Source organism: Phyllobates terribilis, unplaced genomic scaffold (genome assembly GCF_046119375.1).
Source record: "Phyllobates terribilis strain yellow unplaced genomic scaffold, ASM4611937v1 Scaffold_1__5_contigs__length_1240528914, whole genome shotgun sequence".
NCBI lineage: Eukaryota > Metazoa > Chordata > Amphibia > Anura > Dendrobatidae > Phyllobates > Phyllobates terribilis.
Window position 1 is genome coordinate 895,790,656 of NW_027362761.1, and position 27,752 is coordinate 895,818,407.

The following is a 27,752-nucleotide window of genomic DNA, read 5'->3' on the forward strand; positions in this document are numbered from 1 at the left end:
AATTAGGTAGGGGTCCACTGGCTTCTATGTGCTTATTATGTGGCATCTAATTCAGGCACAGGAATCCATATGGAAATACGGTTGGTGAAAACACACTGGCACATGAATTGTCCCATTGACTAATACTGACTTCATATCAGGGATCAACACAACATAAGGTACTTGCAAATAATGAAAACGGGTTTGTGCAAGAGGCCTCAGGAATGGATTCTTGCTTCAGTGGATAAATCTGGATAAAATGCTAAAATTCTGGCTTTACACCGAGGCGAGTTTTTTTCTCTCTCTTTTGTTCCTGGGGGATGATTTACTAAAGACACACATTTTACCTTAGCTTAGCAGATCAGTTTTCACTTCCAAATTGAATCCCCTCTAATCAGGTTAAAGGGCAATTAGAAATTAGTCTATCATTGAAGAAAATTGTATCTTTGTAATATCTACCTATCTATCTTTCTATTTATCCACTTATCTATTTTTCATCTATATATCTATTATCTATATATGATTAATCTATATTACTATATTAATCTGCATGTAGATCTTTATTCCTGTTTCCTATATTAATCAATTATATTACCGATGTGCCTATAATCATATATGTACTATTTACTGTTATCTTAACAATATAGTATCAATTTATCTATCTATATTTTTTTTCTAATGTATCTATCCACCTGTAACAAATATTTTTTTTATGTATCTATCTAGGTATGCATTTTCGTGTAGACCCATTTTTTTTCTTTGTGTCTATCTACCTATCATCTGTCTATCAACGATCTATCTTATAAGGAAGTCTATGTAGATCTGTATTCATTATACCTATTAGCTAGTTGTCTGTTTGTTCTTTGTTCCCTAGTAATACAGGTAAAATACCTATCCGTTTCTACAATTTTTTGAGCATTCCTAAATGGGGCGGATTTGGGGATTATTCGCAATATATAGTTGACTGGGGTAAATATGTGTGTAAAGGTCAGCCCTACAGAAGAAAAGACTGCTGTGCCTGTATACCTGACATATGTGGGTTAATGCAATGACAACAAAGACACGAGAATATTGGTAACAAAGCCTGGTTTTAATAGGAACAATTAAATTCACGATACGGACTTTGGGGGTCGATCATATATAATCCCATAACGAATCAATATCCCTAAAATGATACTTGGACAGGATAATAGGAACCAACACCTCCAGAGGCGTCATTATGATGTACACTGGCTCTGGGGGAAATGTACACAAGTCATCCACCACTGCTACAGCTGCTTTACGATTTGTTATGTAGATGTACTTAAAGCAGCAACCTCATATGATAGATAGATAGATAGATAGATAGATAGATAGATAGATAGATAGATAGATAGATAGATAGATAGATAACAGACTGCGAGAGTACAAAATTGGAGAACACATTTCCATCAAATCCAATTATTGTAGCCTTTGGTGACCACCCTCTATATTATCCAGCACAAAGAAAGGCATTAATAGATGATGGATAATTAGATAGATGATAGATAGGCAGATAGATTGATAGAATTATTTTGATGTGGGGTGTAAAATACATTAAAAAGGGACAATCAATATTATGTACAAAAGCAGTAAACTATTGGATTGGATTTATTATTGTATTTACTAGTAGTAATATTATTATTTGTACCATTTAGGTTCTGTTAATATAACATTTATAATTAAATTTCTCAAAGCTAATACTTGCTTACTGAAATACTTCAGTTTCTCTTTAGGAAATAATTACTGGTAAAAGTTCTCCTTGCACTGAATGTAACAGCTTCTGAGAGTAAGAATGAAGCCGCTCAGCTTCTATACATAAGGAGCATTTACGATTGTCCATATATCATATTTTATTGTACGTATCCAAGGCTTTTACAAGTAGCTACAAATTGATGATCATAATTCTCATTCTCATGTGGCAAGAATTTGTCTTGATATTTTTATAATATAGCTAGAATCTAGGAGGGGACAAAAGAAATGGGAGAAATGAGGAAAAATACTTTATTATATTTTAATAAAAGTAATACATTACTGTAACATTTAAATTTATTCCATATAAAACATTAGTATTCCACAAGGACTATTTTATATTAATAGGAGTGAGTCTGTCACTTACCTTATGCTGTGTTCCCAAATAATTAGAAGTAAAAAAAATACTATAGTAGATGTATAGAAACAGGAGATATAAAAAGTGGATCAGTTAGGACATTATTGCCTGGGTCCAGTGCTCTCCTGAGATTCCATTCCTCCACATTGATGAAATAATACATCACAGAGGGATCCTTGACTGCTTCACAAATAAATGTTAGAAAAGCAAACACTAGGCTGTGTGCATTATTTAATAGCGGTTGATGAGGGGTTAATCGTAGATAAATATGCCTGTAGGTCTGTAGGTTCAAGGCTGGCACCTATCTCTGAGCTCTGGACCTGTGATGGCATATCAGTGCCTCTATAATGTCCCTCTCGCCACCCTCCTCCTAGGGATGTGTATTGAGAGTAGACACCTTTGTTGATTCAACTTGTAAAGGGCGGATAATACAGTCTTGTCATTATCTGCCCTTGTTATATAGACTTAGTACAATGGAACAAGCCCTCTCCAGATAATAACCAGGCGGGAATATTAACCAGAGAAGACCTAATGTAAGGAGGCTGCCCGAGTTTTTTCATTGTAGTTTTCCTTATTTTCCGCCCACTTTTTGTCCCTCTCAGGCTCATAGAGATAAATGACATTATGCGAGTTGTTACCTCCCATATTAATAAAGCAATCGATAGGTACTGTATGTACAGCTATGGAGTATGGCTGCTCCTAGTATAGAAAACCTGCATCCTGACCCTGGTGAATGATCAGAGAGTGTTATGGTCTGACCCTTATATTACAGTGGAGAGTAAATAGAAAAAATCCTATGGATACTCCAATATAATATATAGGTACATGAGTCTAGATATTATACTACTCTAACCTTATTGTAGCAATGCTATACTATATAATAATATGTAAAGGCAGTTTGGGGTAAAGTATTGGGTACAAACTATAAATGTGCTAAAATGATATGAGGAATGAACTAATGGTTGCCCCAAAAATAATAAAACGGTATTATTGTTATTGCATTGTATCAATTGTAATTGTAGTGGAGTAGGCTAAATGGTAGATCTGACTGTGGGAATAGATAACAGGCCCACATTGTACCTTAAACCTGGTTAGCATACTGGGGGGTTATTATATAATCTATTTCATATTGCATGCAATAGATGTGATCTGCATGAAGGTTTTAGGCCTTTACTGGACATTAGCTAGAGAATATATTTTGCACCTCGAAATAAAATAATCCACCTGGTTTCTGGATATTGTACTGGGGTCATGTAAGGTTATAAAAGACATATGGAGAAAAGATAAATCTTGAAAGAGAGATCAGATCATTTCACTCACCAGTAATATGTGTTGACACGTTGGAATAAATCGATTAGGAGAGTGGAACAGGAGCTCAGCATTAAGAAGCCCACAGTAGGGAAATAAGGCCTGGTCTCCCCGGCCTGCAGCTCCTCCATTCTGAGAGGAGCAGCAATCCCATCGACTCTCTGTTATTCAGAACATTGTGCTCTTATTCCGTGCAAGAAGCGGTGCAGGCCGACATAGCCACTTGTTATCTCCCCAAGGATCCTGAGTGCGATCACCTTATATCCACCCCCTCTTCCTCAACACCAAGATCTGACAAACTTCCAATACACTGCTCCCAATACACAAATCCGTCTGCCCGGCCTCCTCACCCTGCACCCTACCCAGACACAGGACTGTGCATGGCACCCTCACCCAGCAAAGTCCTATCACTCGGGCAATGTGCAGAGGAGCAGAGGTTAGGGTTGGATCATTGCAGCTGCAATTATACCTTGTATACGATGGATTGTAAAGAGCTGGGAAAACTTCAAGAGAGGGAGCCCACACAAGGTCGCGGGTTTGTACAGAGAAAAACCATGCCTTTACCTGTCTGTCTATCCATTATATCTATATATATCTATATATATATATATCTATATATATGTATAAGTGGATGTATATCTATATATATCTCTATATATGCGTATATATATTTCTCCCTCCATATATATATATATATATATATATATATATATATATATATATATATATATACACATACATTGATGGATATATATGTGAATACATATTAACAAATATATATATATATATTAGTAAAATAGTTTGCATATGTCAAGGCTTTACTTTCCCGTTAATCACACAAAAACAAGCTGTACATTGTAACACCCGGATTTTAATCCTTACACTAATTATTAATTAATCCATAAATATTATCATTTTCTAGAGTCTAAAAAAACGAAATAAAAGTAATAGTTACACATATTTGGCATAATTGTCTTCTCATATATATTTGATTAATAGACGTTACATTATTTCAGTCCAGACACTGGGACATTTCCCGAAGAGATAATTTTATTGTTAAAGTTGCATCATTTTCTTTTTTTTTTATCCGCCAAATATTTTTACAAGACAATAATTCGCTTACAACCGGAATTTTGCAATAAATTTCAAATAATAAATAATGACATTTCTAAACGCTATAGTTTTATTTTATCGGATGTGAATTTTCTATTTTGTTGAAGAGAAAAAAATATTCGGTATTTTAAATAATAAACAGAAACCTTCAGAATTCCCATGGGAGGAAATAAAGTACGATATGTTTCTGAAGCTTGTGTGGGATATATTCATGTTGGAACATAGTGCACACCATAGGATATGTTTTACTTTGTGCACAGACCATTGGGGCCGTCGTCTAATGAAGCAAATAGAAATACATCGCTTATATACAGTCACCTGGAGGCAGATTCTGGTTCTCTCCCTTTGCATGCTTTATTTTAAAGCCTGGTGCATATTCATAACACTGTAAAGATCATATGACCGACAACTGCTGCATATAAAATTAATTTGACATATCAGTATATGTACATCCTTTCAGTCCATTTTAACAATGCAAAACGTAAGAAAAAAATGAACAAGCTTTAGCGTAACATTAAATTTCCATATCCAGTCAAACGTGTCCATATACATATATATATATATAATTCTCAGTGTCCGCTGCAGCCGATCTCTTGTAGTCAAGACACTTTTGAGTTTTGCAGTTTCATAACGTGTTTTCTCCTTTACTGTATAAAGTCCAAATGTGATGAGTCTTTGCAGAAAGGATGGTTCCCAGATAGTATACATACATGCACATATATACATCACACGGGTCTGTCCACAGCATACTGACACGCACTGAGGTTGGATCCAGGGTTCTGAACACTGGCATATCCAAAACTAGAGTGCTGCTTAGCTTTGAGTCTAAGGCTTGCCAGACTGGAGTTACATGTGTCCCTGTAGACATAGGGGGGTGTCGGAGGGGCATAAGGGCAAGCTGGCGTTGGCACGGCAGAATTCAGAGAAGGGTTGCTCAAGTTGTTCAGGTTATTCAAGCTGTTGAGACTGGAGCCTGGCACCCCTGTGACTGCAGAGGGCACCATGCCGGAGGACATGCTCATGGAGGAGATGGAGTTGGGTGAGGAGAACATACTTTGTGAAGATAAGGGGTTGACATTCATAGAGTTGAAGAAAGGAAAACTCTTGGTGGAAAGTGAAGCCGAGGTAAGGCCTTTAGCTGCCCAGTTGTTATAGGAATACCCTGGGTACATGTCATCATATGGTTGCATGAGCCCATTAAACTGGGGCCCGAAGCCATTTTTGCACAGTTCTGCTTGTTGGTTCCTTTCTCTCTTTCTCCATTTAGCTCTGCGGTTCTTGAACCAAACCTGAAGTCAGAAACAGAATACAATAAATGGTCAATTCTGGTGAACTATAATGTTTTCTGTACATACAAGCTGATAAAGGAATTCTTGGTCTCACACATTACAACATTTCCTGACACTGATATAACTGAATGTGGATTTATTCTAAGTCTTTAAATAGGACCAAAGCAACAGTAAATGATCGTTAGGTAACAATAATATATAAACTTAGTATTTATAAAAGGGGGCATCAAAAATAAGTGACTGGTGCTTCCTATATACTGCGAATTAATCTATTTATTTTTTGTATGTAACCCCTTATGTACAGCACCATGGAATCAATGGTGCTCTAAAGATAAATACAAAATAATAATAATTAAACCTATATAGTGGTAAAATAAAAAGAATCGCTTTATCTGTATGTAAGTGAGCAGAGAAATCTGCTATGATCCCCCAGTGCTAATGTGACCTTACTTCTGACCCATCTTGTCCTTTCTGTAGCTTGTTGGCAGGACTTGTCTTTTAACTACGTGCTATATGAGATCCCTGAGTCGCACAGACAATGGGGGGATCAATGTGCAATACACATCCTGGGTGTGGGACTTGTCAGCCACCCTCCTGCTGAGTAAGTTTGTGGATTGGAGCAGTCCCTAGTCTCCCCCTGTTTACACTCATCATGTTGTACTTTACAGATCACTGGTAACTGGACCATTAATCCCTGGCACTCACTTGACAAGAACCACATTAGCCTGCCTTGTGCATTCACAAAATGTGCCTAATTTGAGCTGAAAAGATAGCGAGGATCCTCCCTGATAAAATACCTGCTGCTCACTACAGCCATAGCAGCAATGTACTTCTTTATACACTGTTAGATATTACCACCCTGTGGTCACAAAGGGCCAGTCCATACATGTTATTTATATAGAGACCATAGGCCTTGAATAAGCTCTATAAAAAGTTGTTTCCAAAATTTTACAATGATTGCTTGTCTAATATTTGCGTCTAGTTTGCCCCTGACACAAACTTTGCAGATTGTCTTTCAAGGCTGTTTTCCTAGATTTTAGGTGCTATAAATCTTATCTTTTTTTTCTAGCAGGAGATTATATTCAGGCAGTTTGGCTTTGCTCAATAAGCAGCTCTCCTGAAATGAGTCTAGCACTGCTACAAAGCATCACTCAGCAGTATTTATATTGATAATTCTTTCTCTTTGAACGTGTATCAGTTTGAAGCTGTAAAATTCTCAGATGCTGGAAAGCAATCCAACAGGCGGGTCCCAGGAGACAACTTATGTCCATATACCACATCATTATTGAAAATGTACTTGCAGAGGCTTCGAAGCACATTTATGATATAATATTGCTATAGTAAATCAAGGCTGGGAAGTCATATATTGTTATTATTGTGTGTAATATTCATAATGAAATATGTTATTATATTAACACTGTAGTATATTAAAACTGAGCTAATGAATTAAAAGCACAACATGACATTCTGTAATATTTGCAATTATAAATGTATATATGTATACATGCAACAATACAATAAATATCTATATATAGATATATATATATACATCTATATATATATATATATAGATAGTTATAAATATATATAGATAGATAAATGTCTATATATAAACAGAGATCGTCACACACAGTAGTTGTCCTTACCCTGACTCTGGCCTCTGTGAGGTTGGTCCACACAGCAATCTCCTCTCTGGTGGACATATCAGGGTACCGGTTCCTCTGGAAAGTGGCCTCCAGTTCTTGTAATTGCTGACTAGTGAAATGAGTCCTCTGCCTGCGCTGTCTCTTCTTCTTGGACGGGTCGTCAGCGCTATTATCTTCATTTTTACTTTGGTGGGTTTTGTCTTTATCTGTTCAATTGCAAAAAGTACATCAAAATCAATTATCCAATAGAATTATATAATTGTGCTGATATAATATGCTGAAATATAATGACACTGACACATATATATTCTCTCTCTCTCTCTATATATGTGTGTGTGTATATATATATATATATATATATATATATATATATATATATATATATATATATATATATATATATATAAACGTGGAGAGAAAAAAGAATATATATATATATATATATATATATATATATATATATATATATATATATCAGGTATATACTGCAGTTATATGTATAAAGACAAAGAGCAGCTAATGAGCTTTACCCCTTTGGCCTGCTAAAGAAAAGCAGAGGGTTCGCCTACAAATCCATTAAATCCCCAATAGCTCAGGGCTGTGGACTATAGTTCACTGACTGAAGAAATAGGGAAGAAATGCGACACAATATCCCCAATAATTACAGCTTATTTCAGATTTCGATACAGAAATAGACAAGTAAGGAGGTTGTAGATAGCCATACGTCCCTTGCATTTCATATTTAGCTGCAGTCATTTTTGGTCATTTTTATTAGCTAAATATTTTCTGATAAGTTACAGATCGGTTGATCCCCAGGAGCAACAAAGCAGCAGAGCACATGAGTCATTTATGACAAGTTGTAGTCATTCCAGCTATTCACTGAAACTTATCATACTGCGGCTGTGGAGCTGGAGGAAGGACAATTTTATGGCAGTGTTCAGTCTGTCACACAACTTAGGACAAGTGAAGAAATCACTGTACACAGCAATAATGCCCTGTTGTCATTTACTACAACTGCTGCAATTTTTCCTCTTGTTTATGACAGTAGAAACAGAAATCTACCACCTCCTGCGGCAAAATGACCGCACAAGAACTCTTATTAAAACAATGATACTAATACAAATAATCACATAATAGTAGACATAATAAAGACAATATTCCAAAGCAATTGTGATAATTAGTCATCTGAATTAAATTCCTGCTACAGCTAATAATAATAGTTATTAGCAGCATATATAGTAATAATAATTTCGCAAATAGATTTTTTATGGCTACAGTTTTATCAGCAATAACAATCAGAATTGTACTAATAATAAATTATATTATGGAATACCACAAATAATAATAATAATAGCGAAAAATGCAAATGGACAGAAGGACTTGAGCTGTGGTGTCGAGCTGTGAGGTCAGGGTGCCTGATGAGGATGGTGGGTGCATGGGGAGTGTAGGGTACAGGTGTGTGCCTCTTTCTTACCTACAGCTTCTGGGCTGGAGGTGTCAGAGATGGTGTGCACCTCCAGCCTCTGCTTACACTCCACAGAGCGCTGCCCCAGCGAGGAAGCCATGGAGAGCAGGGTTACTGACTGCTGATGGGAAGATGCTGATGCCAGTTTACTCCCGGCTATGTGCTCCAAATGTAAGGGGTCTTTCATAGAGTTCATGAAAAAGATGAATGTGTGCAGAAGGGAGCAGCCTTCCCACCAGCTCCAGAGGTATTACAGAGGGACAATCCTGTAAGTCACAGACTGAGGTTCAGTTCCACTGCGCGTCCAACTGGTGGCACCAGAATGTAGGAGATGCGAGTGTGGGCAGCAGCACAGGCTGGTGAGGAGCTGTCACTGGCAAGTGCAGGATTACTTCTAATCTTGCCGAGTCCCGTATACAGACATATAGGCAGCTTGTTCTGTAGTTTCTTTAGGAGAGCTCCCTCTAGAGCAGCAGCAGCTGGCAGTGCATGGTATAGTCAGGGCACGGTACCCCGCACAGGGCTGCACCTATACTAGTGACAATGGACAATCAGCAATAGCTCAGCCGCTTCCCTGTTTTACTAACATCTTAAACCAGAGCTGTGTCCTACCCAGCCGCCTGACGTCATCCACATCACCCCCCCTGCACTGCTGTGAGCACGCCCAGCACACACGTCCTAGCCAATCACCGCCTCCTCCTGCCGGGCGGGGTTACCGTAATTATAGACACCAATCCGCACTCGGCTAGGGTGGGAATGCAGCCCGGCTCCTCAATGCACAATTGTCAGCCTAGTCCTCTGCTGCGGAGAGGAGCATGGCCCGGCGCCCTGGTTACTCGCAGTAATGGCTGGCCTTTATAGTCCATCCTTCTATTAAGTATAGTAACCACTATTAATACCAGAAAGTTTCATATACATGCAATTACTGATTATGGTGGAAAATACGGAGATAACACGACATCGTGTTGTAATAAACGTCCCCATAAATCCTCAGTAATCTCCATATGAACTATGCCATGACTATATTAAGGCAGATTACAAATCTGTAATGCCTATGTAGATTTCCGCACAGTTCTGAATCCATGGCAGCTCGGGCCCCATAAACATGGACACTGAACAGTGGGGCTGCGGGGACTGATAGCTGGGGGTCTGACCTTCCTCACTCGAGGTTTATGTGTATGTGCAGACATGTAAAAACAGGGCAGCATTCCAGCATATTGTATCTGGTGACAATTTTATGCTCATAGCTCGGGGGAAAGAGGGGTTTATGCTTCTCAATTTTGCCATTTATATTCCATTTATGTACATTGAGCTTCATGGAAATGTCTGACAATTTCAAACATTGCAAGAGAAGGAAGACATCATACATATCCCTGCCCTATATCCTCCCCAGGCCCATAATCTGCCAGTGACAGGACCTGGAGCAGAGACAGCGATCAAGATCTGTATCAAGATACATGTCATAATAATATCCAGAAATCGAAAATGGTACTGTCTATCTATCTATTTATCTATCTATCTATCTATCTATCTATCTATCTATCTATCTATCTATCTATCTATCTATCTATTATCTGTCTATATATCATCTATCTATTATCTATCCGATGGATAGATAGATAGATAGATAGATAGACAGATAGATGGCTAGACCGATGGATGGATAGATGGATGCTCTATCTATCCATCTATCTACTTATTTATCTATGTATTATCTATCTATTTATCTATCCATCCCCCTATATCTAATAATATCTATCTACCTATATAAAAAAAGTGAAAAGAATGTATAAGATTCTATAATAGAACCGAAATATTTCCACGAGGGCTAAAAAAATAACTTTTTTTTAACAGCTTGTTGGAGTGCTGCCTCCTTTTTTTCTTTCTTTCTTTCTTTCTTTCTTTCTTTCTTTCTTTCTTTCTATCTATCTATCTATCTATCTATCATCTATCTGTCATTTATAATTATCTATCTGTGATTTATAATTATCTATCATCTATCTAGCATTTATAATTATCTATTTATCTATCTATTAACTATCTATCTGTCGTTTATAATTATCCATCTATCTATTTATCTATCTATCTATTGCTTATAATTATCTATCTATCTATCTATCTATCTATCTATCTTTTTCACAGTTCGGTATGCAAAAATAAAATGGCTTGAAATGACTTTGGCTTGTGTTGATCTTATTTGAGGCGTTGTATCCCTGAGATTTGGCGCAGGATCTCCCAGACCCCACAGCGTTTCATCAGAGACAATGCTCTTACATTGTGTAGTGCCTTTTAATCTGATAAGACTCTAATTTGCTTAAGTCTTTTAAATGGGGGTTTAGACCAGCCCTAGCCGTTTTCTTATTGAATTCCTTGTAATTCCCAGCAGATCATAAAGTATATGTGTAAAGTAAATATTTCCACTTTCTGCACTGCAGCTGATGACCTGTAACTGAGTCAATATGAATTTGGATCAATCTTGCACTGTTTGTGTATTAAGTATATGTGTGATGTGACAGGGATGGGTGATGTGATCATTAGGGGTGGCCTACGATAAGTGGCAGGCCAGGTGAGACACCACCAATTTAAGCTGATCTATAGCAGTGAAACAGAATATTTGCTATGGATGGCATATGATATTGGGCTTTTAGTTTATAAAGACACAATAAAAATACTCCTCTAGGTTTAATTCAGTCTCAGTCTATACCTATAAATATATATATTTATAGTCAGTTTTATGAATATTCTACGCGATTTTTAAATTTCTGGATTTTTTAAAAACATAATTTTAGTGATATTAAAGTACATCAAGTTTTATACATGAAATCAACCAGAACAGGTGCTTTGCAGCATCATTACACAGGGCACACACGTGTCAAGTGAAATGAACACATATGGATTTGTATGCTAGATTTTAAGACAGTCCTTTCCTCCTTCATATACACAGAGCTGTCAATGCCTCCAGGGTCCACAATTAATAACAGCAGTCTATTAGTTTCATACAGCCCCATAACACTCCCATAATTGTCAGACAGTGGAGATTTAATAATCTGGGAGGCAGACACTCTGCTCTGATCTGACACGGTCTACAATCTGACGCGTAGGTTACAACTTTTACAATAACAGGAACACAAAGAACATCCATTGCACCTCATTACCCAAGATCCAGACCCTCGACAAGTGCACTCCCTAATTATAGCAATGCCCAGCACAACCCCGCACTATTGGAATATATACAGTTATAAATGAAAAGTCTGCTGTATATATATATATATATATATATATATATATATATATATATATATATATATATATATCAGCAACAAATACAGTTGTGGCTTCTTTACATCTATAAATAATGAAATATATACAGTAACAAGAATATATTTATTATCGCATACACTACATTTGGGAATCCTTCACATATCTGCCACTCCTGTGATGAGTACAAAAATACAGCACTTTCCCTGGGGTTTTGTCCTTGGTAGCATCAGTGGTGACATCGGCCCTCAAAAAATAAAAAAAAAATAAAAAACGCCCCATGTATGCTGACCCATGCAGAACTCCAATGTATATTCATGTAAAAATTGTTAAAAATAATAGCTAGATATATAGATATATATGTATGCTTCTATTTATATATCTATGTCTTTCTCTGTATATGAAAGCTCGAATCTACATTGAACTTTGGAGTGCTCTTCTATTGTGGAAACACATTGTGGAGGACACGGTGCATATAGCTATCTGTCTATCTATCTATCTATCTATCTATCTATCTATCTATCTATCTATCTTTCCATCTTACATTGATACCTATATATATGTGTATATATATATATATATATATATATATATATATATATATATATATATATAAAACATTGATATGTATATATTTATATACTTGCAACTTGCATATATACATGCAAATAAGTAAGTAGAAGTATCCATAATGATTTCCGATTTTAAATGTGCAATTATCTTGAAAGAATCATGTTTATGTATTTATTCCTTATAATGCTCCTGTAGATCGATCCAAACCTGGGCAAAAGCAGCTGTTGAGCTCTACTATGCAGACAGAAAAGTGCCAGTGACAAACCTCATATAATAAGTTCCCAGGCACTGTCAATGATAAAAGTCGCAATTCTTTCTACAAAATCTAAACTAATTTGATGTACAGACATAACATAGCCACTGCTAACCACAGACTTTCACATAGCTACTGCTCTCAGAGCGGCATTCGTTGTAATTATCATCATTGTGTATCATCAGATATTTGCAAAATATTATTCATTATATCTGACAAGAGGGCAAGAACATAACCCTGAACTGGCTGCAGATGCGTCGGGTTAATGCAATGCCAGTTGCTCTAGTGTCATGTATACAGCTTATTGCCATAATATTCCCCTAATAGATAAATTGCTCCTGCCATTTGATATCATTGCCCCAGCCCTGCTGCACATATCTTGGATTATTGGCCATTCTCCTGGATGGAGAGCCATTAATTACCATTCAGTCAATATTAGGCAAACGACAATGCTTTCTCCATAGGATTAAGCAGACATCAGATTGTTCCATTAGTTTATTCCTGCTCACGAAAGAAGCTTTGCTTGTACATTTCTAGTTCCCTGGAGTCATCTCAGCATCTCCTGAATATATTATATTATTATCATTACTGGAGAGAACAACAGAGAAAATTCTACTGAGAGACAGCACTCAATGACTCTAATTAAAGTCATATTAATTAAAGCAATTTAATAAACTGTCAAACTTTCAACAAATATATATATATCTTGCCATTTTATATATATATATATATATATATATATAATTTTTTTTTAAATATACATAAATATATATATATATAAATTGTATTTGATTTATATTAAATTTGTACACACACAAACATTATAATAAAACGAACAGAGCTAAACCAAATACAAAAATAGCAAACAACATTAACATTTAGTATAATAAAAAGAAACATCAAGTAAAAATCTAAAAAAGCAAACTATAAATATAAAGTTGAGATATGTTTTTTGCACATAATAATAGTATGCTTAATAGTTTTATAATAGATAGAATAATAGTGTGTAAAAATAGTTTACCGAAGAAGTAAAATGAACAATTAATCGATGGTGTACTATTATTCATCAAAACACATTTCTATACTTAACAAAGAAAAATAAGAATGCGATGTCGTCCTATATGTATGGAGAACAGGGAATTTGACACTTTATTCAAAACAGAAAAGTGGAAAGTCAAGATGTTATGTACGATATAGCGAGCAGTGTAATATTTTGGGTGGTGTGCCGTGAGGAAGACCACCTGTCTATTGAAGGCCATTGTACACTATACTGATCAACAGAAGGTGCTAAGATTAATGGGATGGCGGCAATGGCAGGTTACTTGCAATTTTCAGGAGAACAGATTTTGCTGATTAACTGCTAGTACACAGATTGATGTGTTAGAATATTCTTGCATCTATCTATCTATCTATCTATCATCTATCTATCTATTATCTATCTATCTATCTATTTTCTATCTATCTATCTATCTATTATCTATCTATCATCTATCTATCTATTATCTATCTATCTATCTATTTTCTATCTATCTATCTATCTATTATCTATCTATCATCTATCTATCTATCTATGGCATCTATCTATCTATCTATCTATCTATCTATCTATCTATCTATCATCTATCTATCTATCTATCTATTTTCTATCTATCTATCTATCTATCTATCATCTATCTATCTATCTATTTTCTATCTATCTATCTATTATCTATCTATCGATGGTATCTATCTATCTATCATCTGTCTATCTATCTATCTATGGCATCTATCTATCTATCTATCTATCTATCATCTATCTATCTATCTATCTATCTATTTTCTATCTATCTATCTATTATCTATCTATCATCTATCTATCTATCTATGGCATCTATCTATCTATCTATCTATCTATCTATCCATCTATCTACGGTATCTATCTATCTATCTATCTATCTATTATCTGTCTATCTATCTATCTATCTATCTATTATCTATCTATCGATGGTATCTATCTATCTATCTATTATCTATCTATCTATCGATGGTATCTATCTATCTATCTATCTATCTATCTATCTATCTATCTATCTATCTATCTATCTATCTATCTATCTATCTATCTATCGATGGTATCTATCTATCTATCCCACCATTCATATTTTATATTATAGTATTTACTCATAAATCCCTGTTGTCGAGCACAGATACATAAAATACATAAAAAATAAAGCAAAAACTAGAAAAAAGAAAAAGAAAAAAAAACTAAAAAGACCGTCTGGTTTAAGATAAAAAAAAATAGATAGCTACTAGATAGATAGATACTTAATTTCAGTACCGTTGTCTGACAGCAGAGAGCGCTCTATGATTAGCCTTGGAAATTTGAAGTTCCCTATAGGAAAAGGCCAAGAGTGCTTAAAGGCTTGCACGTTGCATCCTATACAACTGGAGGTTTCATAAACTGCATTATCACGATATTTCCACTCTTCCTCATTCATTTAGATCTATTCTCAGCGCCACACTTAACATTTTTAATATGATTCTATAGAAATTAAGATATTTTTGTAGCAGTGATATAGATGAGTGCTTGTATTTTGCGACAAGCACTGGACACATAGATTTATCTGGTTACAATGACTTTATGCACTTTTATTTATTTTGTTACATAGATGCCCATTATCTTCTGCCCCCTGGGTTTCCACAATCGGTGACATCAGGATAATTTCCTGCCTTGCATCAATTGTTCACAACTGATGTCAAAACGTTATCAATTGTCATCAGGATTCTTCTACTAAAAATGTGAATCTAATATGTAGATTTTCTAATCTGCTCCTTAAAAGACCCAGCCCTAAATCAGACACTATCCACACTATTAGGGGCAGGACCACATGCTCTTATTATCTGCCACATCATTATATGTAAGTCCTTTACTAACAGAATTTATTAGACAGTTCTATCCCCCCACTAGGAGCGACAAATATGGATAATCTTAATAATAATCTTAATAATAATAATAATAACAACAATAATAATAATTTTAATTTGTATTAATTTAATACCTTAAAGAGGGTTTTTACACACACACACACACACACACACACACATATATATATATATATATATATATATATATATATATATATATATATATATATACTCTCACCTGCATACCCTACATATTGCATTCTGTATAGTCCTGTCTTGGTCTGGCAGCATATATAGCCATTTCATTAGCACTGGGAAGGCTAACTATTGAGATATATATTAATCTACAGCATATGTATCTATGCATGTGGTCCTCCATTGGGGCTTTCACTGTTTTATTCTTTATTCCTGTTTTAATTGCGTATTTATTAGTTTAATAAAAGTTATACTTTCTGAGATTTATATGCACCATCTGGTTCTTGTGTTTGTACACTATCCACACTAGACGAAAAAAAAATGGGAAAAAAAGAAAAAAAAAGTAAAACAAAAAAATTAAAACAAAAGAAAAAAAACAAAAACAGAAAAACAAAAATGCTCTCTACCAGTAGCACTGGGATGTATTCTTCCTACTTGATTACTTTGTGATGCTTCCTGACCTATCCAGAGAAGTCACTTTTCTACATGTCAGCTTCCAGAGAAGAGGGATCCACTGTAGATGACTGCACCCCGGGTCCAGAAAGACAGAACATCAGACATGGGCAGAGGGGCTCACTGGCTACTACTCTGTGTCCTTTCCTTTACCCTGATACCATAACACCGGGGTGCACAATCATTGTAGTTTTAAGTATGAATCCAAACATTTAATCAGCGCATTTGTTAATATCTATGCACAAAGATCTTTGGTTCTTACCTAGTTGGACACAAGTTGTCACCAACTTGCGACAGTTAGACTCCATTTCAGCTATTGTCACTTAATCGGTAAAATGCTGAAAGGTAAAAGGGAAAATAAAAGTTAGAAAAATTGTCATGAAGGAAATAGACTATCAAATAAATAGTGTATGTGAAAAATGATAATCTAGTACAGTAATGAACTTATTATTATTATTATTGGTATCATTGTTATATTACAAGTATTTTTAATATTATTGCATCAGATTGTTGCTAATTCTTCTTTTTATTATTATTATTATTATTATTATTATTACTATTACTATTATTATTAAGTTCTAGCATTAAAATTAAGCACGGTCATTTTGCTAACTATCAATAAACATACTACTGTGATGATTATTGTACATTTTATGCAAGTATATACTTTTATGCATTATTTTTAATGTTATAAGTTAATCCACACGTTCTGAACTGGATAAAAGTATTTTTTAATTTAAACTGGGACCAATTTGACAGATTATAATAGTCCTTGTTGTATTTACTCTTCAACAAATTATATCTTAATTGAACGATTGTTCTATTATTAGGTTTTAGTAATCGTTTATGCATCCTATTAAATAAACAGATATCGAAAAAAAAATATCAGACTTATCTAAATTAAAGCAATGCTTCCAGGATCTAGAGTTACACCACACAAACACAATTAGTTGTGATGTGATTCGTGCACATCTTCGCCTCATTCTTGTTTTTACAGGGAAGCATTAGCTAATTGCAGGCAGCCCTAACATTTCCATCAGTAGCTCATTTAGTAAATTAGGTTTTAATTAATGAAAGTTGAGAGCAGGCCTATATTACTGTGTGCACAGTGTTTTATTATCTTGTGTAAGGATATGGAAGCTGCTGTACTGGCTTCATTGTGATGTATTGTAAATTCATATGATGCATAATATGAACTGCACCAAGCATTGTTAGTGGGTTCTAGACTGACTGTACAAAAGCAGATATGTACAGAGATGAGAGCATCAGTGTGTAGTTCTAGTATGACAACATTTACTATGTAGTGCAATAGTTGTGACAAACAGCAGTCACTACAAGTTTACATTCATTTTCACTGTAGTCCCTGTTTTTTTTCCCAGGCTGGTACCAGGGAGGAGCAGAAGTTTGGCTGCCCAGATTGGAATGATTGTGCAGTAAAATCACAGGATTAGTGGCTGATTGAGATGTCTGTTGGTGAGATATTAGAAAATTCATTATCCCAGCTCTCTGCTCCTAACTCGATATGAAGTAACACAGATGGGATTTTATTAGGCCAGGCTTGGAATGTTTACTTATGATAATTTGGGAAGAAATTTGCATGTCATCATCTTGGTAATCTTTTCTCTCCTTTAATGTCTGCATTGGCTTGATGATTACTTCATGTCTGCATTGATGCAGAATTCTGACCCAGAGCTACGTCCTAATTATTACAATGATCTTTTCATTTCAACTTTATTATGGTCACCAGTTCACATCTCAACTCCCTGATCGTGCAGGCAGTAAGAAGCTTTATTTCCTGAGATTTAAATGCAGATCCATACAAATTATATAATCTAAAAATCTCTATTTATGGCAGTCATCTGCCAAAAAGAGAAAAAAAGTTAATTTGCTAAGCTCGGTTGTACATAATATATAATACATATATTTTATAATGAAATACATCTGTCTGGGAAATCCATCAGTGTGTGCATCATGCGTGTGTATATATACATTTATATATACACACACATGATGCACTTACAGATGTATTTTACAGACAGATGCATTTCATTATAATATATGTATATATATATATATATATATATATATTGCACATACAGATGTATTTAATTATATTTATAATACAATACAGTATTTATGTGCAATACTTAATTGTAAAGTGCTGCGGAATATGTTGGCGCTATATACGTAAAAATTCTTATTAATATATATATATATATATATATACACAAACATAATGCACATACATTTGTATTTCACATACAGATGTAATTCATTATAATATATATATATATATATATATATATATATATAAATATATACACACACACGCACACACATATATATATAATGCACAAGCAGATAGATTTCACATACAGATGTTCTTCACTATAATATATATGTATATATATTATATATACACTAACACATATAATGCACGTGCAGATGGATTTCACATACAGGTGTACTTCATTATAATATATATAATGTATGAGTGTATATATATGTATATATATATATAGATATATATACACAAACACACACTCACACATATAATGCAGATGGATTTCCTTATATATTTATTATATATTCATTATGCACATACAGACGTATTTCATGTGAGATCTTGGCTATGTGTACAGCATGGCCTGCAGATAGTACACACATGGTGTTGTGCTGTCACAGGTAGTGGATGTGAGCTCAGGCCTGTATACGGTACAATGCACTAAGTTGTAATCACTTGCAGCAATGACTGGACCACCAATCTGCTGCTACTCCACTTTACTCAACTTTGCGGTGCATTTGAAAGAATATTATTTTCATGCTTGATTCATACATGCACAATTCCCCTTCCCCACCCCAGCTGTTATAGCAGTGAAACTTTTAATGTGTTTTATGTCCTATAGCCAGTCAGTCTGCTGTAAAAATTATGGCAGACAATTAAACACAAGTAAGTATCAAACAGTCCACTTCTGTGCACTGAGGGCTGCAGCCCAATGAAAAAAAGCAAAAGAAAATGAGATATGTAATTTTATGTCTGGGGCACATTTAGCAATATTTCACACATATCAGTATCCTCAGATCTCCAACCATCTGGACTTGCTTTGTCTTCTGTTACAGACTCGCCTGACATTCTAGGGAAGTGCTGAGGTTAACTTTCCTACAATAAGCAGCCATGTACGTCCAATGATTGGGGAACCGCACATGATACACAGGAGATAGCAATATAAAATAGACTCGCTTATTATTTGGAATAATGTATCCGTATGCAGTATCTTATATCACAGTGTGTGATCTGCGCGTTTCCAAACACTTCAGGTAAAATTTCATATTATTCAGTGTTCACATTTTGAACTATCTATCTATCTATCTATCTATCTATCTATCTATCTAAGCATCACTATTTATCTATCTATCTATCTATCTATCTATCTATCTATCTATCTATCTATCTAAGCATCATTACCTATCTATCTAAAAAAACCTAAAAAAAAACTAATAATAATAATAGGTGCATCACCAGCAAAAATACCAAGGTGCAAAGCTTTCCACGTAAGAGGCAATACTCCACATCCTGATATGGGCCATTAAAAAAAAAAAACCACTTTAGACATGATTCTACTGCATTGGAGTGCTGCTTCTAATTTTTACTCTATCTATCTATCTATCTATCTATCTATCTATCTATCTATCTATCTATCTATCTATCCCTATATTATCTCTCTATCCCTATATTATCTATCTATCTATCTATCTATCTATCTATCTATCTATCTATCTATCTATCCCTATATTATCTCTCTATCCCTATATTATCTATCTATCTATCTATCTATCTATCTATCTATCTATCTATCTATCCCTATATTATCTCTCTATCCCTATATTATCTATCTATCTATCTATCTATCTATCCCTATATTATCTCTCTATCCCTATATTATCTATCTATCTATGTATCTATCTATCTATCCCTATATTATCTCTCTATCCCTATATTATCTATCTATCTATCTATCTATCTATCTATCTATCTATCCCTATATTATCTCTCTATCCCTATATTATCTATCTATCTATCTATCTATCTATCTATCTATCTATCTATCCCTATATTATCTCTCTATCCCTATATTATCTATCTATCTATCTATCTATCTATCTATATTATTTATCTATCTTTCTATTATCTGTCATCTAAAAATAAACACATGTAATAAACACACACAGACACAATATATACATTACATCTTATATGTTAAAATAAAAAATATATATTCAAATTATTAAAATAGAACCCATAAGTTTCTTCGCATATCATAGTACTTTTCTCCATTCACAAAATGTTCAGACCTATGAGGCCTAACATCTTCATGAAGCACAGACCCACTAGTAAAATCTATAAGAACCTTGTGGTAGGACTCTACAGAAAGAGTTTCGTAGTGAACATTTATTTAGTGCTTTTAGGAGAATAAATACATAGAGATCCCAGTATAATGTGAACTTCTCCACACTTTTACACACCGCATTGTACAAGCAGTAAAAGGGATTAGATGTCAGTAGAGAAATCCTACACAGTATAGGCCCCAGGTGGAACCAATGTGTGACCTTTCCTGATCTCACATCTTTACATTACAGCAGGAGTATTATTCTAGTGGCTGTGTACTTACTGTGCCTATAGATGATCTAGTCTAGGAACAGTTCCTCAGTGCAGTCTTGTAAAGGACATCACACATAAAGGACTGCAGGAGAATCCAATGCTATAGAAACCAGAAGCAAAGTCCCAAGTTCCTGAAAGAGTTCCTGGTAAGAGTGTGAGATGAGAGGTGCCTGTCCCTGGGTCTCTTCCCCTCTCTCTCCCTCTATGTGTGTCTCTCTCCCTCTCTGCAGTGGGAATGACGTGACGTCAGCAGAGATTCCACCAAACTCAGGCAGCAGAGCAGGAGGGAGGAGAGGGTCAGGGGATAGAGACACAGGGAAGGAGGAGGAGGAGGGCACCCAAAATCTGATCACCGGTCACAGGAAAAAGAAGAAAACTGGATTAATAACAAGGACAATGACATGAATAGTGCAAAACTCTCCCGGAGTTGTACAGGGGTATTGGTAGATAGACATATATACTCTACTCCAAGCATCTGCCCTGCATAAAGAGATATCTCAAGGCTAGGAGAGTGGGTTATGCTAAGGATAGAAGTCAATGAAACTCTGCAAAAATGTAATTATCGTAATCATCCTCACCACTCTAGTTATTCCATGAAATTGTGTGAACCAGTACACTAATATATAGGAAAACAATAGCATATATTATTTTGCAGGTGTTGACTGTTATTTTACTTGTGTTTGTTAATACTATATCTATAATATCAAAGTATATCTGACTGTAGTATTGCCTTGATTATATTTTTGTTATCACATTTTTTTATGTGTGTGACAAAAATCGAATGTAATCTATCTATCTATCTATCTATCTATCTATTTATCTATCTATCTATTATCTAGCTATCATCTATCTATTATCTATCTATTCATCTATCTATCTATTATCTATCTATCTATCTATCTATCTATCTATCTAGCTATCATCTATCTATCTATCATCTTTTTTGCAGGCTACTTCCAATATTAGTTACAGAGAGTCATAAAGAAGCTCTGATTGAGAAACATAAAATGCATTGAACAAAACCCAAAAAGCTTGGTAAAAGTGAAAAATGCCCTGTACTGTAAATGGAGACAGCGGGTTCATATGGGGTTGGTGATATTCTGCGCATCTCTGCAATAAAAGACTAAAAGACTATATAGTGCTCCACTAATTTAAGAAACCTGTACACATCGGTCTGTTTAATATAGAACGTTTATATAATGGGAATTATAAAAAAAATCGTGACACATTACAGCAGTAACATAATAGCAATATTATTAATGACAACAACAATAAATTATCAATGATATTAAAAAAGAAATAATAAAAATAATATTCTTAATGTAGTCGTCATCATAACAATATATAGCAGAGTAATAATATTTAACATGAGCTACTGTTGTCCATGATGCAGTCTAGTAATATAGATCTAGTCTACAAACATCGATAATATTGAAAATTTTATATATTTATATATTTATCAATTTATTGCTAAATATACTTACTTATATATAATAGAAAGAAAAAACAATATATAATGTTCTTCTGGACATATATATATATATAATATTATATCTACATGACAGATAGCTATGTGTATATATATATCTCAAGCATGTAGGCTTGCAGATGTATATATATATATATATATATATATATATATATATATATATATATACACTCGTCGGTAATATGAACAAGGGTGCAATTGTTAAACTTTAGCTGATCAGTTCATCACTTGGTGACCAGTCTGTAGAATATGAAGTCCATTTTTATGATAATGGTTTGTCATGCTGTATTAAATTTCCAGGTTGTAGACTCGTCATTTACTGCTCCAACGGCATAGAGGACAGGGAGTATATACACAGTCAGGGTGTATTCATGGGAAACACGTATTAGTTGCTAGCATCCGCCTGGCACTGTGCAATGCCCCTGATAGTGCCATTGTGGGAACAGACGCGATCTAGTCCACTCACTACATCATATGTGCAGTTATTAGTTGTGCAGAGCAGACACCGGCCGCCTCATTGATCCCACAGAAAAGTATGTGAGGAATGTACAGTAGCAGCCGCCACCTATCTATCTACAGCATCCATCTCCATACAGTAAGGATGCCTGACACACCACAGACTATTTTTGTATGAATGTGTCTGCAAGTCTCATATATATATATATATATATATATATATATATATATATATATATATATATATATTATTTAAATCAGAACATACATATTCAAGTTATATAATATATTGTAAGGTAAGGTTACACAATTGCGCCAGATTGTTTGGGGTTAAGCACAAAGTGACATTAGGTCCACAGGACCACAGTCTGTGTCCATTGAAGGTCATGTTGTATGTGCAGCACACCTGACTGAAGTATTTGATGTGAAAATTATGATGTCCCTAATGGTGGTCAAGCGGTCACCAGTGTGGCCAGAACAGGATCATATTGTGTGGGATCTGTAAGTCAGTCTGTGTGTATGCTGAGTGCAGAAAAGAGTGTGAATATGATAGAAGGATATCATGTCAAACTGTCCACAGTGTGAAGTGCAGATCATATTGTCCACAGGGGTTAGGAAAGGAGATGGCATGAGGTCATAATGTGAAATGTAGCGCATAGTATCCACAGGGGTAAGGAAAGGAGATGACATAAGGGGATAATATGAAGTGTAGGGCATAGAATACGCAGGGGTGAGCCAAGCATGTATCATGAGATCATAATGTGAAGTGTAGGGTAATAGTATCCATAGGGATAAAGAAAAGAGGAGGCATAAGGTCATAATGGGAAGTATAGGGTATAGTATCCACAGGGGTAAGGAAAAGAAGTGGCATAAGGTCATAATCTGAAGTGCTGGGCATAGAATCCACAGGGGTAAGGAAAAGAAGAGGCATGAAGTCATAATATGAAGATTAGGGCTTAGTGTCCACAGGAGTAGGGAAAATAAGTGACATGATATCATAATAAGAAGTATAGGGCATAATCTCCTCATGAGTAAGGAAAGGAGGTGGCATAAGGTCATAATGTGAAGTGTAGGGCATAATGTCCACATGGGTAAGGATAAGAGGTGGCATGACGTCATAACGTGAAGTGTATGGCATAATGTCCACATGGGTATGGAAAGGAGGTGGCATGAGGTCAAAATGTGAAGTGTAGGGCAATAATGTCCAAATGGGTAAGGAAAGGAAGTGTATGACGTCATAACGTGAAGTGTAGGTTATACTGCTCACAGAATGTAAAGGACATGAGGTGACCATAATATGAGTTACATGTCAAACTGTCCAAAGTGTGCAGAAAGACATGAGGACCTGGGCTTAACTACAGTGTGAAGATAATTTCACCAGTGTGTAAAAGGCATTGGGTGGTAAGAGAGTGGTACAGGTGCAGGTAATGCTGTCCTCAGTGCAAAGCAGATGAGGTGCCTGGGTGTGATCATATTACTAGCTGTGGTGTGTCCATAGCACATTAAGGACACGATGTGGCATGATTGTGACAATGGTGTGAAGTGCAGGTCATTCTGTCTAGGTCTGGCCTGAGTGCACCTACAACTGGGGGTGCGGGTCATGCAGTGTCAGCTAATAGTGCGTGAAGTAGACGGTTCCCGTCCCATTGCCCAGCATGCAACTGAAGTGAGCAGCTGGTGAGAGATGGAAATGGCCCATAAAGAACCAGACGATGCTGCCTGATTTCCATCCCCTGCTGGAGTGTGAGGAACAGGCTGGACATACGTTTCACGCTCCTAATCCTTCTTTTACATTTTTAGTCATACTCCCATTAAACAACTAATTAATGTCCCTGAACCACCAAGGAATAGAGCATTAGACATGCTGCTCGGAAAAACAGGGTCATGTGCTCTGTGCAAATCACAGAAAGTCACTTTACACATTGGTTCCTGACTCCTGATCTGCTATGTGCCAGTGCAAAACAGCAGAAAAGCATATAATGCTGGTGCAGACAGGCCATACATTCTCACATTATACCCCCATACACAGCCTGGCACACAATGGTGATGACATAAGCAAGCTTAAATTTCCACTTCAAGGCCACACTCTACAGAAACAGCCTTGCCTGGAAAATGGAAAGATAGATAGAGTAGTTAGAGAGATGGGATAGATAGATAGATAGATAGATAGATAGATAGATGACTACATAGATAGATAGATGACTAGATAGATAGATACAGTATATAGATGAGATAGCCAGATACAGTAGATGGATAGATGGGAAAGATGACTAGATAGATACATACATACAGTAGGTGGATAGATTGGATAGATAGGTAGATAGATAGACAGATAGATAGATAGATAGATAGATAGATAGATAGATAGATAGATAAAAAAATAAAAAAGCAGGAGCAGCAACAGGATAAGGTGGGTGCAGAGCCTCCCTGGCAAAAACCAAGCCATCCAGACAAAAGCAACGAATGGAGGCAGCACACAAAGCAATATTGCAAAAAACAGTGGTTTACTAGCCCATAGTGGCAGTGGCAACGTTTCGGTTCTGAGGTATGAACCTTTCTCAAGCTTGTTTTTTTTTGCCATATTGCTTAGGGTGCTGCCTCCATTCATTGTTTTCTTTTAGATAGATAGATGACTAGATAGATATCTGGGATAGAGAGATAGATAGATGGACTAGTTATCTTCTATTTAGATACTAGATACAGTAGATAACAGATAGATGATAGAAAAATAAATAGCTACAGAGATAGATGGTTAGATAGATAAATAGATGGATAAATAGATAGATGCAGAGATAGATAATGAGATAAATGGATTTATAGATCAAACAAATCAGCCGTGTAAAAAGTTATTATCCTTAACATGTAGTTTACAAATATACATTTTTCTATCACAGTCACACAGAAATGCACAGAATGACAAGGGTAGTGTTGGATGTGCATAGCCATATTCACAGGAGCACACCTCACCCCTTTCCAAATAGCTGAAATAATTTCAGTAGAAACAGTTTACAGAACAATAATCACCTAGTCAACAGCATAATTAGAAAATATGTTGAAAGTGAAATAATCCCTTACAAATGTCTATCAATTCCACATGTCTTCACAGTTTCTTCGTGGGTTGCAGTGATTTTCTATTTAGCGAGTGGTTTCCTCCCATCCGTGATGGATTATGATCTATACCCAAGCAGGCATACTTGACAACAAGCAGGTATATGTAAATAGCAAATGGCTATCTGTTTAACAACTCCAAACAGTATTGATTAGAAGCCTGTTCGAAATTGTCATCCCTGTAGTGATAATGTGCTCATTCAGGGTTACCCATCCATGCAGTCCCTATAACACAATCACACAGAGGAAAAAAAGAAAACATTTTAAGAGCTTAATGGATCTGCATATAAATTAAAATTATCTGCCCTTTGTGCTTTTCCCTGCCCAGTACAACCAAATGCCCTCGTGTTTTCACGATATTTAATTGTTTTTAATATATTATTGCATCCTGCTTTTCATTTGCTGCAGCCGACAGATCTAGATGACTGCTTTATTATGAATGTGATATAATATAGAGGGAGCTTAGTATTGGAACAAGGAGGTAATAAGGACAACCATATATCATGAGCAAGAGCTCTGCTGTAATATAGCTGTCTGCTGTAATGCAATTTGCATGCTTAAGGAGCTACAAGTCACAGCAAAAGGGTTAAATACAAGTGAATGAAATTGTGATTTGCACTTCAATATTGCCGGATATTGTTAATTCACACGATCACTATGCCACCAAGCGCAATATCTATCTATCTATCTATCTATCTATCTATCTAGCTATCTAGCTATCTAGCTATCTACTTTATATATATATATATATATATATATATATATATATATATATATATATATATATATACATACACATATATATTTAAAAAAACATAAAAAAATCGGTATATATAGTATAAATATGCATAAGTATTGTGATTATGCATACAAGCTTTACAACAATTTTTCATAAAATTATACATAAATTACAAAGGATCATCCCAGCATATACTGTAATTACACATAGTTTTTGCATTGCCCTTAGATATATTTCAATTATACATTAATATGTACATTGTAGTAATACATACATATATATTGCATTTATACATACATACATAGGAATTATAGAGGATTTTTTTCAGTACATATAAATATATATATATATAAAATAAAAAAAATCAATGTATTTGATAGATTATCCATAATCAGTAAACTACTGGTCAGTAGGTGACTGATGAGACAATCTAGCCCTATTTAGCCCATATGACTTGTTGTCCCACTCCACACACACACACTTATATATATACACACATATATACATACAGACACACACAAACATAAACACACACATCATACATATATAAACACACACATACACACACACATATACTCACAAAACACGGGCACACACACACACACACACACACACACACACACACACACACACACACACACCTATGTGTAAGTAGTACCTGCTATTTGTTCTTGATGGGAGCTCTGTGGAGGAATCTGGAAGTTCAGAGACAAGAGGTAAGAAGAAGGCTGGTGAT

General features: G+C 35.3%; 1 protein-coding gene and 1 long non-coding RNA gene across 4 annotated transcripts; both read right to left on the bottom strand.

The window, feature by feature from the left end:
* Positions 1-1,050: 1,050 nt before the first annotated feature.
* Positions 1,051-3,831, bottom strand: LOC141171847 (uncharacterized). The gene is made up of 2 exons (XR_012252383.1): positions 3,428-3,831; positions 1,051-1,958 (listed from the first exon to the last, which is right to left on the bottom strand). It is a non-coding gene; the product is annotated as an uncharacterized lncRNA (long non-coding RNA).
* Positions 3,832-4,445: 614 nt separating this feature from the next.
* PITX2 (paired like homeodomain 2) lies at positions 4,446-27,752 on the bottom strand. Of its 3 annotated transcripts, none has more exons than XM_073640901.1 (4): positions 27,675-27,752; positions 16,827-16,902; positions 7,464-7,669; positions 4,446-5,817 (listed from the first exon to the last, which is right to left on the bottom strand). In XM_073640901.1, exons 2-4 carry the CDS (start codon positions 16,870-16,872, stop codon positions 5,254-5,256), a joined length of 816 nt encoding a protein of 271 aa, XP_073497002.1. In that variant the 5' UTR covers positions 16,873-16,902; positions 27,675-27,752; the 3' UTR covers positions 4,446-5,253. The 3 variants fall into 3 exon arrangements, with proteins under 3 accessions (XP_073497002.1, XP_073496991.1, XP_073496980.1); XM_073640890.1 differs by lacking the exon at positions 27,675-27,752 and adding an exon at positions 21,235-21,482 and having other exon boundaries at positions 4,447-5,817; XM_073640879.1 differs by lacking the exons at positions 16,827-16,902; positions 27,675-27,752 and adding an exon at positions 8,938-9,555 and having other exon boundaries at positions 4,448-5,817.